This window comes from Ranitomeya variabilis, chromosome 2, assembly GCF_051348905.1.
Source record: "Ranitomeya variabilis isolate aRanVar5 chromosome 2, aRanVar5.hap1, whole genome shotgun sequence".
Classification (NCBI taxonomy): Eukaryota; Metazoa; Chordata; class Amphibia; order Anura; family Dendrobatidae; genus Ranitomeya; species Ranitomeya variabilis.
This window is the reverse complement of record NC_135233.1, coordinates 954318084-954332792: the sequence shown is the minus strand read 5'-3', so window position 1 is coordinate 954332792 and position 14709 is coordinate 954318084. Positions and strand designations below refer to the sequence as shown.

Genomic DNA, 14709 nt, shown 5'->3' with positions numbered 1-14709 from the left:
TACTGGTTGATGCAGTAGATTCTATGAAAACCAAGAGACTGTGTATTTATGATCTGCAGGTTTTTGAGTGTGTATTAGAATATTTAATTGAAAGGGGTGTGTTCAAAATAACAGTGTGGAGCTCAATTAGTGGGGTCAATCATTCTTTGAAGAAACAGGTGTGAATCAGGTAGCCCTTATTTAACCCTTTAACCCCAGAGTTTTTTCGGATTTGCATTTTCGTCATTCGCTCCCCTTCCTCCCAGAGCTATAACTTTATTTTTCCGTCAATATGTATATTCTGAATATTCATTTCTCTTAAGTATTGGCACACGTGGCTGCCGGCCCCAGCAGGAAGTCTCCGGCTGACACTGCGCGCTACTGAAGAGGAATGGATACTCACCGTTCTCTGCAATGAACGGTCCCGGGGAGTATTCTGGTAGCTGTGCTCTGCTTGTGAGCAGTGCATGACGTCCCTGTCATGCGCTGCTTACAAGCATTAAGCAGCTGCTAGCACTGGAGCAGGACACTGCGAGGGAGCTCTGTGTAGGTGAGTGTAATGTTTGTTTGTTTTTTTTATTATGTTTCCTGATGGGGCCATGGATACCAGGAATGGGATTGGGCCAATTATGAAAGAAAAAGGATGGGACCAATCATGCCAGGAACGGGAAGGGGCCATTTATACCAGAAAAAGGATGGGACCAATCATACCAGGACCGTGATGGGGCCATTTGTACCAGGACTAGGATTGGGTCGTGCATACTAGGACCGGGATGATGCCAATCATACCAGGATAAGGATGGGGCCATGCACACCAGGATAGGGATGAAGGGGGGAATGCATACCAGGATAGGGATGAGGGGGCCATGCATACCAGGATAGAGATGAGGGGGCCATGCATACCAGGATATCGAAGAAGGGGCCATGCATACCAGGATAGGGATGAGGGGGGCATACCAGGATATGGATGAGGGGGCCATGCATACCAGGATAGGGATGAGGGGTCCATGCATACCAGGATAGCGATGAGGGGCCATGTGAATCAGAATGGGGATATTACAGTACAGAATTGAACATTTTTTTCCTTCAATTTTTTTTTTTACCAATTTCCTCCTCTAAAACTTAGGTGTCTTATGGTTCGAAAAATACGGTACTTGAAGAGGTCATGTTGCCTTACGCTAAAGAGAGGATATGCCCTTGAAATGGGTGTTTCAACAAGACAATGACCCTAAACACATCAGTAAACGAGCAAAATCTTGGTTCCAGTCCAACAAAATTGAGGTTATGGAGTGGCCAGCCCAATCCCTGGACCTTAATCCGATAGAACACTTGTGGGGTGACATCACAAATGCCGTTTCTAAGGCAAAGCCAACAAATGCCAAAAAACTGTGGGATGTAATCCAAGCATCCTGGGCTGGTATAACAGGTGACAGGTGCCAGAAGTTGGTTGACTATGCAACAGATGTGAAGCAGTTCTAAAAAACTGTGGATATACAACTAAATATTAGGTTAGGGATTCACAGGACTGCTACATTCACAAAAAAAGTACATATTGTGAGTTTGTAAAGACAAATGCAGACACTGCTATTTTTTAGAACAGCCCAATACTCATTTTTTGTTATTTTCTGTAATGTAGTTAAAACGTATATACATTTCTCTTCATGTCTTGAATTAGAAAACAGTGTGCAATGTTCACAATGCATGCAAATAAAAACTACACTGTGTGCAGAATTATTAGGCAAGTTGTATTTTAGAGGATTATTTTTATTATTGATCAACAACTATGTTCTCAATCAACCCAAAAGACTCAAAAATATCAAAGCTTAATATTTTTGGAAGATGGAGTGGTGTTTTTTTAGATTTGGTTATCTTAGGAGGATATCTGTTTGTGCAGGTAACTATTACTGTGCAGAATTATTAGGCAACTTAATAAAAACCAAATATATTCCCATCTCACTTGTTTATTTTCACCAGTTAAACCAATATAACTGCACAAAATTTAGAAATAAACATTTCTGACATGAAAAAACAAAACCCCAAAAAATTAGTGACCAATATAGCCACCTCTCTATATGATGACACTCAACAGCCTTCCATCCATAGATTCTGTCAGTTGCTTGATCTGTTTACAATCAACATTGCGTGCAGCAGCCACCACAGCCTCCCAGACACTGTTCCGAGAGGTGTACTGTTTTCCCTCCCTGTAGATCTTACATAGGTTCTCTATGGGGTTCAGATCAGGTGAACAAGGGGGCCATGTCATTATTTTTTCTTCTTTGAGACCTTTACTGGCCAGCTACGCTGTGGAGTAGTTAAAGGCATGTGATGGAGCATTGTCTTGCATGAAAATCATGTTTTTCTTAAACGATACCGACTTCTTCCTTTACCACTGCTTGAAGAAGTTGTCTTCCAGAAACTGGCAGTAGGTCTGGGAGTTGAGCTTCACTCCATTCTCAACCCGAAAAGTTCCCACAAGTTCATCTTTGATGATACCAGCCCATACCAGTACCCCACCTTTACCTTGCTGGCGTCTGAGTCGGAGTGGAGCTATCTGTCATTTCCTGATCCAGCCTCTGGCCCATCCATCTGGCCCATCAAGAGTCACTCTCATTTCATGAGTCCATAAAACCTTTGAAAAGTCAGTCTTAAGACATTTCTTGGCCCAGTCCTGACTTTTTATCTTTTGTTTCTTGTTCAAAGGTGGTCGTTTTTCAGCCTTCCTTACCGTGGCCATGTCCATGAGTATCGCACACCTTGTGCTTTTTGTTACTCCAGTAACATTGCAGCTCTGAAATATGGCAAAAGTGGTGACAAATGGCATCTTGGCAGCTTCACGCTTTCCTCAATTCATGGGCAGTTATTTTGCGCCCTTTTTGCCCAACACGCTTCTTCCGACCCTGTTGGCTATTTGCCATGAAATGCTTGATTGTTCGGTGATCACACTTCAAAAGTTTGTCAATTTCAATACTGCTGCATCCCTCTGCAAGACATCTCACAATTTTGGACTTTTCAGAGCCCGTCAAATCTCTCTTCTGACCCATTTTGCCAAAGGAGAGAAAGTTGCCTAATAAGCACACCTTATATAGGGTTTTGATGTCATTAGACAACACGCCTCCTCATTACAGAGATGCACATCACCTGATTTACTTAATTGGCAGTTGGCTCTCAAGCCTGAACAGCTTGGAGTAGGACAACATGTATAAAAAGTATCATGTGATCAAAATACAACTTGCCTAATAATTCTGCACAGTGTAGTATAAAGATTTTGTGAGTAACTCATGTTTTTGAACACACTGCTATTATTTTGAACATTACTGTATTATTTTAGGTTTTTTATTGCGTTTTAGTGTGTGTTTTTTGATACATTTTTGACTGTTTTTTGTCTCTTGTTATGTCATGCTTTAAATATAGCTGCTTTGTGTTTGATACTTCCTGGTTTTTGGCAATGACCTACCTTTGACATACCTCGGTGCAGATTACATGCGTTTCTGCTGCAATATTTCTACACCTAATGCAAGTCTGTGGGGAAATTCTGCACAGAAAACTCAGCGTCTCCGCAATTGAGATTAACATGCTACAAATTTAAAAAGGGCACCGCAGATCAGTTTACACTGCATTAAAAAGCACAGTGGGCAGGAGATTGCTATAAATCTCATCCACTTTCCTGGAACTGTAAAGACACTGCATTTTTGATGCAAAAATGTGCAGCTTCAAAAACGCCCCAAAAGCTCATCATGTGAACATAGCCTTATGGCTTTAGCTTTGTTTACACTGGTACAGTAAACCATTTGAAAAGTGCATTTTCTCTTGTTTTTCCAAAATATGAAGGTAGATTTATATTTATGCTAATTATTTCATTTAGGGCGAAACATTTGAAGTTCCAGAAATTGTCCCTTTCCGCCTGACACACAACATGGTTAATGGAATGGGACCAATGGGGACAGAAGGACTTTTCCGACATGCATGTGAGGTCACTATGAGGTTAATGAGAGACCAAAGAGAATCACTAATGAGGTATAATTTTTTTTCATTTGGAAACGTATATCATCATCTTAGCAATTTATTTTGTGTATAATCACTGGTCTCAGCAGTGTGCTCTCCAGAGAACTAACTTTAATAGCGCCAATGGGAGATTTGGGATTTCTGATGCAAAGAATAGCTGTATTCTAAATAGCAGTAAGAAGTTTGGTAGAACCCCAACAGCAGCTCTAATTACAAATGTGAACAGAGCTGATATTTATTTAGTGTGTAAATTGTCAACCACTAAAGGGAGGGATACAGGGATTTTTGTGTACTCACCATAAAATCCTTTTCTGCGAGCCACTCATTGGAGGACACAGGAACATGGGTGTATGCTGCTGCCACTAGGAGGCTGACACTAAGTGAATATAGCAAAATTAACTCCTCCTCTGCAGTTTAAAACTACCACTGGCTCCAGCCGAACCAGTTCAGTGACAAAGCAGTAGGAGATCAAAATCATCAAATACGGATACAACAGGTCAAACCAAAGAACAAACATAGCCATCAGGCCAATAGGGTGGGTGCTGTGTCCCCAAGTGAGTGGCTTGGAGAAAAGGATTTTACGGTGAGTACACAAAAATCCCTGTTTCTCCTTCGCCTCATTGGGGGGACACAGGACCATGGGACGTCCCAAAGCAGTCCCTGGGTGGAAACCGACAGGACAGACAACCTCACGCACCAACTTCCCAGAGATTCACTACCGCCGTCTGAAAGATCCGTCTTTCCAGACTCGCATCTGCTGGGGGCTGAGTGTGAATGTTGTAGTGCTTCGAGAGGGTGTGCAGACTGGACCGCCGACGCTTGGTGCTGAATGGTCCAGGAAACATTCATCGAATGAATGGAGTGTGCCCTAATCTCACTGGAGTAGGATTGCCTCTGACGCAGTAAGACTCCTGAATAGCCAAGCATATCCAACTGGCTATTGTGGATTTGGGCATGGCTAGTCTCTTCCTGTGACCCTCAGGAAGAACGAATAAGGCTTCCAAATCTTGTGGAAGAACTCTGTTCGGGGGATGTTTCTACTGACAGCCCTCATGAGATCTAGAGTGAGGAGAGCCCTCAAAATGGAGTATTGGTGCTGGTCAAAACGAAGGCAGGACAATGTCCTCGTTAAGGAAAATGGAAGAGACCACTTTTGGTAAAAAGGACGGAGACGGTTGGAGAACCACCCTGTATTGGTGAAAAAATGAGAAAAGGAACTCGAACGGAAGAGCAGCTAGCTCCGATCTCCGCCTGATTGAAGTAACCGCAACCAGGACAACGACCTTCCTGGAAAGGAGAGTCAGAGAGACTTACTGCAGTGGCTCAAACGGAGCCTCCTGCGGAACGCCCAGGACCAAGACAGGGTCCCTGACGTCCAACGGTTATCTGTAGGGTGGCCCCACACAGGAGGCCCCCTGTAAGAAAGTCTACACCTGTAGCTTAGAAACATCCGGCACTGAAGTAAAACCGATAAGGTCAGAACGGAGAAGGCAGGAGGAAAACGACGGCGATCCCTGCACCCTGCGAAAAATGCTTTCCAGGTGTGAAAAATGTGCTTCCATAAATGCGCCCCGATGCAGGTTTCCGAGCACGAAAACATAGAGGAAACCACCTCCCGGGAGAACCCTACTCGGTTTAGGACCCAGGATCCAACGGCCAGGCCGGCAACACAGGGCCCTGGTGGCAGATCGGGCCCTGGGAGAGCCAATCTGATCAATCCAGTGACCGCCAGAGGGCATTGACGACGAGCTAAGCCAACTCCGCGTACCACGCCCGGTGAGGCCAGTCCAGAGAGACAAGGATTGCCGGAATCCCTGCCGCCTTGATCGTCCCGATGTCCCTCGGAAGTAACAAGAGGATGAATCTGACGCCACACACGGAAGATGTATCCGCCCCAATGACCTCTGGGTCCCTGGGGCCGGCTATGAGCCCGGGTACTTTGTCTTTTAGCCATAATGCACTCAGGTCCCCATCCAGAGTCCCCCAGCGATGAAAAATCTGATGGAACACCTCCGGATAAAGAGTACTCTCCCGAGACAAGACCCTGACAGCTGAGAAAGTCTGGCACCCAGCTTTCCACTCTCAGGATGTGAACCGCTGAGATGACGGAGTGTGACATCTTGATCCAGCGGAGAATGTGTTCCACCTCACGCCTTGCTGCAGGTGGTTCCGTGATAATAGATATACGCCACAGCCGTGGCGTTGTATAACTATATTAGGATGGGGCTACCCACCAGGGAGTGATGGAACCGGCTCAGGGACTACCAAATCGCCCAGATCTCCAAGCCGTTGATCGAAAGGGGCGACTCCCAATGCGACCAGTGCCCCTGGGCTGTGTTGTCAGAGACAAGCAGCACAGACGGTAGAAAGAGAATGGATTCTTGTCCCAGCCGATAGTGAGGAAAAGGGCAACAAAGTGCCCGAGTCCCCTATTGAAGGGCTATGACCTTGTCTCGAGGGAAGATTACCAATCCCTAAAAGGGATACCTGCTGAGCCAGGACCGGGAAAGATTTGTTTGTCTAGTAGCCAGCCCAGGTGGAAAAAAAGTGTCCAAAGGGATACGGATACCTACACGCAGGCTTGGAAAGACTGCCCCTTGATGAGGAGGGACGCTATGTAAGACAGGATGACCCCACCCCGAGCATGCAGAATGGACTTGACAACCGCCATGATCCTTGTGAACACCCTGGCATCGGTGGTGATGCCGAAGGGCAAAGCCTTAAATTGGTAATGTTCCTCTCAGACGGCGAGACGCAGGAACCTTCGAGAGTCGGAAAGATCGAGATATGAAGGTAAGCATCCCATATGTCAATAGATACTAGGGAACTCCCTCTCCTATGTTGAAGTGATGACAGCGCGGAAGAGCTCCCTCCTGAAGGATCCTGACAAACTTGTTGAGTAGCTTCAGGTCCAAGATGGGCCATACCGCTACCCCCTTCTTTCTTTCTGCAGGGACGAACCGTGTTGTAAGCTGGGAGGAAACACTGCCTTGTATGCGAAAGACACCATAAAACTGACTCATTCGTCATGAAGAACGGAGAGCCAGATATTACAAGACAGGAATAGACGTCCACCTACGAAAGGACCGGAAACGTTCCCTAGACTTTTGCTAGTGAGGGAATTTTGTTTTCTCATGTAGCGTCATAGATAAGCTAATACAGCTTCTCACCGAATAAGCACCCCCGTCTTGTAGGGCAGAGACGTCAAGGACTTTTTGGATGCAGAGTCCGTTCGCCATCCCTGAGCCACAGTGTCCGTTGGATGGTGATGGCAGTTGCGGCTGTAAGCACAGCGTAGGGACGCATACAATACATATTCCCTGGCCAAGGAAATCTGACTGGATAGTTCTGCTGCTTCCAGAGGAAGGTCAGTGTCCTGTGTGGTCCTGCTCAGGGATTCTTCCTATTTCTTCCGCAATCAGGGCAAAGGGTATCTCGCCTCTATAGCTGCTGACTTGTGAAGCGTATGTCCGGTCGCTCTCCGTGCTGGCGAACTAGGGTGTTGATCCAGGGAACTAGTCTGATTGCCGTATGTGGAGTCAGAAAGGAATTTTTTTCCCCAATGTGGAGCTTACTCTTTGCCGCATGTTTTTTTTTTTGCCTTCCTCTGGATCTACATGTTAGGGCATGTTAGGTTAGGCTATGGGTTGAACTAGATGGACTTAAAGTCTTCCTTCAACCTTAATAACTATGTTACTATGTTATATCCTAGCCTTCCATCTACCCACTCTGAGTCAGAAGACGGGAGAAGGACCGTCCGTCTCCCTGCCAACACCGATGTTTATCAGGACCGATGGAAAGGAGGCTGCACGAACATGGTAAATGCCTCTGGACATCCAAGGGGGTTAATTGAGGATGAGTAAGGGCTATTGGTCCAGCGCCAGGAAAAAGGGTGGTATGAGCCTGGATGCAAAGGTGGGTGCGTGGAGTCGACTCTCTACGTTCCCATTAGTTGCTTGTGTGAAGGGAAAGATACCCTGAAGGGATCTATTGACCTGGAATAACACGGCATGCCCATAACAAAAAACAACGATGCCGGAAGGGGTACGTAGAGACGACACTCCGTGTTCTTGCATGTTGTAAGTTTGGGGAGAGCGGAGCCCTTAAGGGATCAGTCGCCCTTCTGAAATCTGAGGTGGAGACATTCTCCGAGACAGGCTGGCGAAGGCCCCGGCCGATTTAGGAGGGACTGTATCGCTTTGGTCAGTGGCGTCATGGACTGCACCAGCGACAAAGCCTGCTCAGGGGGCTGGGTACACCTGGTTCGGTAACGGAGGACTTCTGAGCTCATTCAGAATCACCGTCCCTGCAGAGAGGGGTACTTTGTCCCCGTTAAAACAGAGCCTGGCAGGTACTACATGAAGTGGAATACACCGTATGTACCTGTTACCCCATTTTAGATTCTTTAGAGATATAATGCACCACAGTATGCTGGCATCTTATACTGCCAATATCTTCCATAGGGAGAGCAGCCCAAAGGAACTGCAGGGAAAGGCCAATATGGGCTGCTCTGTCTGTTGCATGGTCAGGGCTCTTACCCAAGTCCTGTTGCCAAGAGTGCTGTCGGTCTACTGTGCCCCTTCAAGACCGCCACTGGGATTTCATTGGCACCGTGCCAGCTGAGGAAAGCCGGCCGGGTGGATAAAGATGGCCCCCGGGAGTTGTGGCATGCGGAAGTCTGGCAGTGAGCAAGAAGTGCCAGTTCGGGGGGCGGGGCTACGGCACAGTGTCATCCGATGCACGGACCTCGGAATTGCTCCGTGTATAGGCCCAAGCCAGGGCCTAAACTTCTACGGCCGGCAGGAGCGTTACCTGAGGTAGGGGGAAGCCACGGGGTAGCGCACTGCAGCCAGACACAGAGGAGCTCTGAGAAAGAATCCCACAGGCATTTGAGAGTCATGTTTGCGCTGGGAGCTGCTCACCACGTGTAGGGCCCAGACACACTGTGCACATAAATCTTCCCAGACACCGATGCTGCCCCAAACAAGGCCCATTTTTCACTCCCACGTATGACAGGCGCTCGTACTGAGAATCTACTGCAGGTGCCCACCGCCGACCTGGATTCTCTTACCAGTGGTGCGCGTCACTGTATGATGCCACCGCGGATGGCTGGTCTTCAGCGTTGTTGCAATGTGGACAGTGTCGGGAACCCTCCATCCACTAGCCCGTTGTCCGGGAGGTGGAGAGGGACTGACAGCCTCCTTCCATCGCTGCTGTTCGTCAGTGGTGATGCAGTGTGGGCAGCACGGACACCATAAGTGCCTCTGGACATCCTAGGGGGTTGACTCCCTTAGGATGGAGCAGGGCTGTTGGTCCGACTGAAATAAGCCTGGCTCAGAAGAGGGTACATGGAGGCGACACTCCATGTTCTCGTCCGTTGTTGGTGTGGGGAGATCGGAACCCTGAAGGGTACAGTGGCCCCTAAAGAAGCTCATACACACCTTTTAACGGTGCTGGAGGGGGTTCGTGGAGGCGACACTGCATGTTCCCGCCTGTTGTTAGTTTGGGGACATCAGAACCATGAAGGGATCCGTCGCCCACTTTAATCCATTGTAAGGAATAAAGAATAAAAAGTAAAAATAAAAAATTGTGGTCTGAAGACTAGCCTCCTACAGATACTAAACATGAACTGGTTCGGCTGGAGCTAGTGGTCGGTGTATACTGCAGAGGAGGAGTTAATTCTGCTATATTCACTGAGTATCAGCCTCCTAGTGGCAGCAGCATACACCCATGGTCCTGTGTCCCCCAGTGAGGCGAAGGAGAAATTTTATATATATTATATATATATATTACGCCTTATGGAGTGATAAATGTGTTATGTAGCCTAAACATTGCAGTTTAACCCCTTCATGACCAGAGCTTTTTCTGTTTTGCGTCTTAGTTTTTCGCTCCCCTTCTTTCCAGAGCCATAACTTTTTTTATTTTTTTGTCAATATGGCCATGTGAGGGCTTATTTTTTGCGGGACTAGTTGTATTTTTGAACGACATCATTGGTTTTAGCATGTTTTGTATTCGAAAACAGGAAAAAAAATTCCAAGTGCCGCAAAATTGCAAAAAAAGTGCAATCCCACACTTGTTTTTTGTTTGGCTATTTTGCTAGGTTCACTAAATGCTAAAACTGACCTGCCATTATGATTCTCCAGGTCACCTTTTTTAAGTAGTGAAAATAAATTCCCAAATTTTCTAAAAAAGAAATTGCGCAATTTTCTGATACCCGTAGCGTCTCCATTTTTCGTGATCTAGGGTTGGGTGAGGGCTTATTTTTTGCATGCGGAGCTGATGTTTTTAATGATACCACGTTAGTGCAGATACGTTCTTTTGATCTCCCCTTATTGCATTTTAATGCAATGTCGTGGCGACCAAAAAAAGGTAATTCTGGCGTTTCGATTTTTTTATCGCTACGCTGTTTAGGGATCAGGTTAATCCTTTTTTTTATTGATAGATCGGGCGATTCTGAACGCGGCGATACCAAATATGTGTAGGTTTGATTTTATTTTTATTGTTTTATTTTCAATGGGGCGAAAGGGGGGTGATTTTAACTTTCTTTTTTTTTTTCATATTTTTAAACCCATTTTTTTTTAGTTTTGGCATGCTTCAATAGCCAGAGGCGATTGAGCTGCCATAACTCAATCGCCTCTGCTACATAGAGGCGATGCTCAGATCGCTCCTATGTAGTAGAATTACAGCATTGCTATGAGCGCCAACCACAGGGTGGTGCTCATAACGATCTGGCATCAACAACCAAAGAGGTCTCAAGGAGACCTCATGTTGTCATGCCAACGCACCGCTGACCCCCGATCACGTGACGGGGGGTGATCGGTGCTCATATTTCCGGCCCGATGGCCGGAAGCGTCCATTAAATGCCGCTGTCCGAGTTTGACAGCGGCATTTAACTAGTTAAGAGGCACGGGCGGATCGCGATTCCACCCGCGCCTATTGTGGGCACGTATCAGCGGGGCTTCTGAAGTCAGACGTACTATGCTGTCCGACGTCAGAAAGAGGTTAAAGAATAATATTGTTTTTGCTCTTGTTTTCAGTGTACTGAAACCATTCCTGCATGATCCTCTAGTGGAATGGAGTAAACCGGTTCGTGGTGGCAGTAAAGTTCAAGCCAATGAGACAGGCGAGGTTGTCAATGAGAAGGTGGGTGCATGGCTCTGTTACATGGTGATTGTGTGATAAATCTAGCCGGACGGAGAAATAAAGCAAATATCAGATGGATATCGGTTCCTCGTTTCATCCTCATTAAGAAGTTTCAACCTTTCCCTACTCAGAAAGTTCTTACTTTTGCATCTTTTTCCATTACCCTACTTATTTTTGATAAAAATGTAAGTAACCTATTTTACTTAATGGGTGCAGAAAATCTGCAATATAAAAAACAAGCTGATAGTAACATAGTAACATAGTTAGTAAGGCCGAAAAAAGACATTTGTCCATCCAGTTCAGCCTATATTCCATCATAATGGAATGCTGATACTGATGCACCATATGTGGGGGAAAACTACTGTTTGGGAAGGAAGGAACGCCATTTGACTTTCTGAATGCAAAATTTGATCGAAAAACTAGCAGACGCTATGTTGCGTTTGGAAAGTTCCTGATGTGTCTAAACTGTGTAAGCCCCCAAAAAGTAACACCATTTCTCCTTCGCCGCATTGGGGGACACAGGACCATGGGTGTTATGCTGCTGTCACTAGGAGGCTGACACTAAGTTGAGACAAAAAAGGTTAGCTCCTCCCCTGCAGTATACACCCTCATGCTGGCTTCCAGAGACCCAGTTCAAGCTTAGTGTCCGTAGGAGGCACACTGGATTTAAATTTCTATCCTGGACGAAGGGGGCGACGGATTCTTTCATGTTCCGATCTCCCCCGAACCAACAACAGGCGAGCACGGGAGTTTCACCTCTCCGTATCCTCTCCTGCGACGTGGGAAGCCACTGCCTGAGCTGACCTTTTTGGGCGACGGGACCCTTTCAGGGGCACCGATCTCCCCCCGTGTAACAGACGAGCACTGGTGTTTTACCTCCAGTATCCTCTTCTGCAGCCAGGCCTTTTATTGCCGGACATCTGCCCTGCCCACCAGGTTTCACCCTTGGCTGTACAGTGGCACTACTCTACCGTGGCGTCCGTGCAGCCCCCACTGCATCACCACTGAAAGAGCGGATGATGGAAGGAGGTGGACAGTTCCTCTCCACCCCCCTTTCATGGGGATGGTGGATGGAGGCTCCCCTAACCCTGCACCGTCCCTGGTATCCCTGGCACTTATGGGGTAAGTGCAGACGGCGTGCGCCCCTGCCTCTGGGTATGGCCCTAAGGGTCGGTATTTTTTATAGCGGTCACCTTTTCTTGGGGGCTCCTTAGTGGCACAATCATTGCGGAGCGCTGCGATTCTCTTTCCTGCGGTCCGCAGGTGCGCGCCGGCCGAGGCCGAAAATTTAGTCCCCGGCTTCGGCCCTTTGCTAGGCCGCACTCCGGTAGGCTCCGCCCACTCCTCGCATCACTTCTGCGGCGCCGCCCACGCTTCTGGCGCTTCTCGCTCCCTGCGAGACTTCACTTCAGGGTCTCGGCAGCCATCTTCCTGCAGCACGCAGCGCCGGCCGGCCTTTCCACTCACTCCCACGGAGGATCTTCCTTCTCCACTCGATTGCGGGGCACAGGACAGGGTAAGGAGACAGCTTTATCTGCTTCCCTGCAGCGATTCCCCTCAGCTTCCTCATAGCAGCTCTGTGCATTCATTGGGGTACAACATGTCCCAGTCAAGGGGTAAAAAGGTCACTAAGGTTCATACCACCTTTTTCTCTGCTTGTACCACCTGCCAGGCTCCTCTTCCCAAGCCTCAGAGCTCCCCGTTCTGCCCATCTTGTGATGCCCAATGTGCCCAGGAGCCCTCCGCCGCTACCGACCCCAGTGCTCCTAGCCCCCCTGAGTGGGCCATGTCGCTTTCCCAGTCCGTGGCCTCGCTAGCTAAGGCAATTGAATCCCTTCATGACCCCTCTGGGGAGCGGGGCGTTCGTTTACCTGGGTTAAGAGACCCCGCTATTACGGGGGAATCGTCGGCCAGCAGGGGCCGCTCTCACCCACAGGAGGTTCGGACATCCGCAAAACGGATCCGCACTAACTCTCCCGATCATTCACCGCGCCATTCAGCCTCCAATAGCTCCACTTCTCGCTCACCCTCTCCAAGGGCTAGAAGCGATCACGACTCTGAGTATGAGTCTGAAGCCTCCATGGACCCGGATTCTCCGGAGTTCCGTTCAACTGTTGACTCCCTCATTGAGGCTGTCAATCATGCACTAAAGGTTGATGATGACCCTAATTCAGCTCCGGATCACGCTATTTCCTTCACTAGAAACAAGCGATCCCATAAGGTGTTCGCCTCCCATCCGGATTTTCTAGAGATAGTTAAGAGGCACAGGGAGCGACCGGATAAACGCTTTACGGGCAAAAAGGCTCTGGAATCTAAATATCCTTTTTCCTCAGAGCTGGTAAAGGATTGGACAGAGCCACCGCTGGTGGATCCTCCGGTGTCGCGTTTGGCTACCAAAACGCTGTTATCAGTATCTGACGGGGCATCGATTAAAAGTCCCACAGAACGCCAGCTAGATACCTTGGCGCGATCAGTGTATGAAGCCTCAGGTTCCTCCTTTTCTCCTTCCTTCGCTGCGGCCTGGGTCGCCAAAGCTATCGTTTCCTGGGCGGATACTCTGGCACATTCCTTTCAGGACCACGCTCTCCCGGCTGAAGCGGCGGACCTTGCCAAACAAATTGCTATGGCAGCAGATTATGTGATGTACGCGTCTCTGGACGCAGCAGACTGTGCGGCAACAGCGGCTTCAAACGCTGTCACCATCAGGAGAGCTATTTGGCTTAGAGAGTGGCGGGCGGATTCATCCTCTAAAAAGTCTCTGATTTCTCTCCCCTTTCAGGGCGGACGCCTATTTGGAGAAAAATTAGACCAACTTATTTCCGATTCTACAGGAGGAAAAAGTAAGTTTCTCCCTCAACACAGACCAAGAGCTGCTTTTCAGCGCCAACAGTATTTTCGTTTTCGCCCCTTTCGAGGCGGCCCTTTCTGGTCCAATTCCGCTGCATCGTCTAGATCAGAACGATCTACTCGCACAGACAGGGACTCTCGGCCTTCTTATAAACCAAATCCGTCATGGAGAGGAAGAACTAGACAACCCAGAACCAGAGGTTCTAGACCCGCCAGATTCCCTTTACAATGACTCGGGGAGTATTCCAGTCGACACCACCAAGGTAGGCGGACGCCTGCTTCTTTTTCGTCATGCCTGGCTTTCCGTCATCCCCGACGAATGGGTCAGAGACTTGGTGTCGTCTGGTTACAAAATAGAATTTTCCGCCTCACCTCCAGCTCGCTTTTTTCACTCTCGTCTCCCAAGTTCAAGAGCTCAGTCACGCGCTCTCCATTGCGCCATCGATTCCCTCCGCCAGAACGGGGTCATCGTCCCGGTTCCGGAGCACGAGAGATTCAAAGGTTTCTATTCGAACCTCTTCGTCGTACCAAAGAAAGACGGGTCCGTGCGTCCCATCTTGGACTTGAAACTCCTAAACAAGCACGTAAAAGTACGACATTTTCGGATGGAGTCTCTTCGGTCGGTCATTTCCTCATTGGAGCGAGATGAGTTCCTAGCATCGATAGACATCAGAGATGCTTACCTTCACATCCCAATCTTCCCGCCACACCAAAGATTCCTGCGCTTCGCCATCCGAG

General features: G+C 48.0%; 1 protein-coding gene across 2 annotated transcripts in view; it reads left to right on the top strand.

The window, feature by feature from the left end:
* Positions 1-14709, top strand: part of ATR (ATR checkpoint kinase) — a 230734-nt gene that overhangs the window by 200480 nt on the left and 15545 nt on the right. For both annotated transcript variants that reach the window (XM_077290794.1, XM_077290793.1), the window contains exons 45-46: positions 3842-3993; positions 11019-11124. In XM_077290794.1, coding sequence (XP_077146909.1) covers positions 3842-3993; positions 11019-11124 — 258 coding nt within the window. The remainder of the gene's footprint in view (positions 1-3841; positions 3994-11018; positions 11125-14709) is intronic.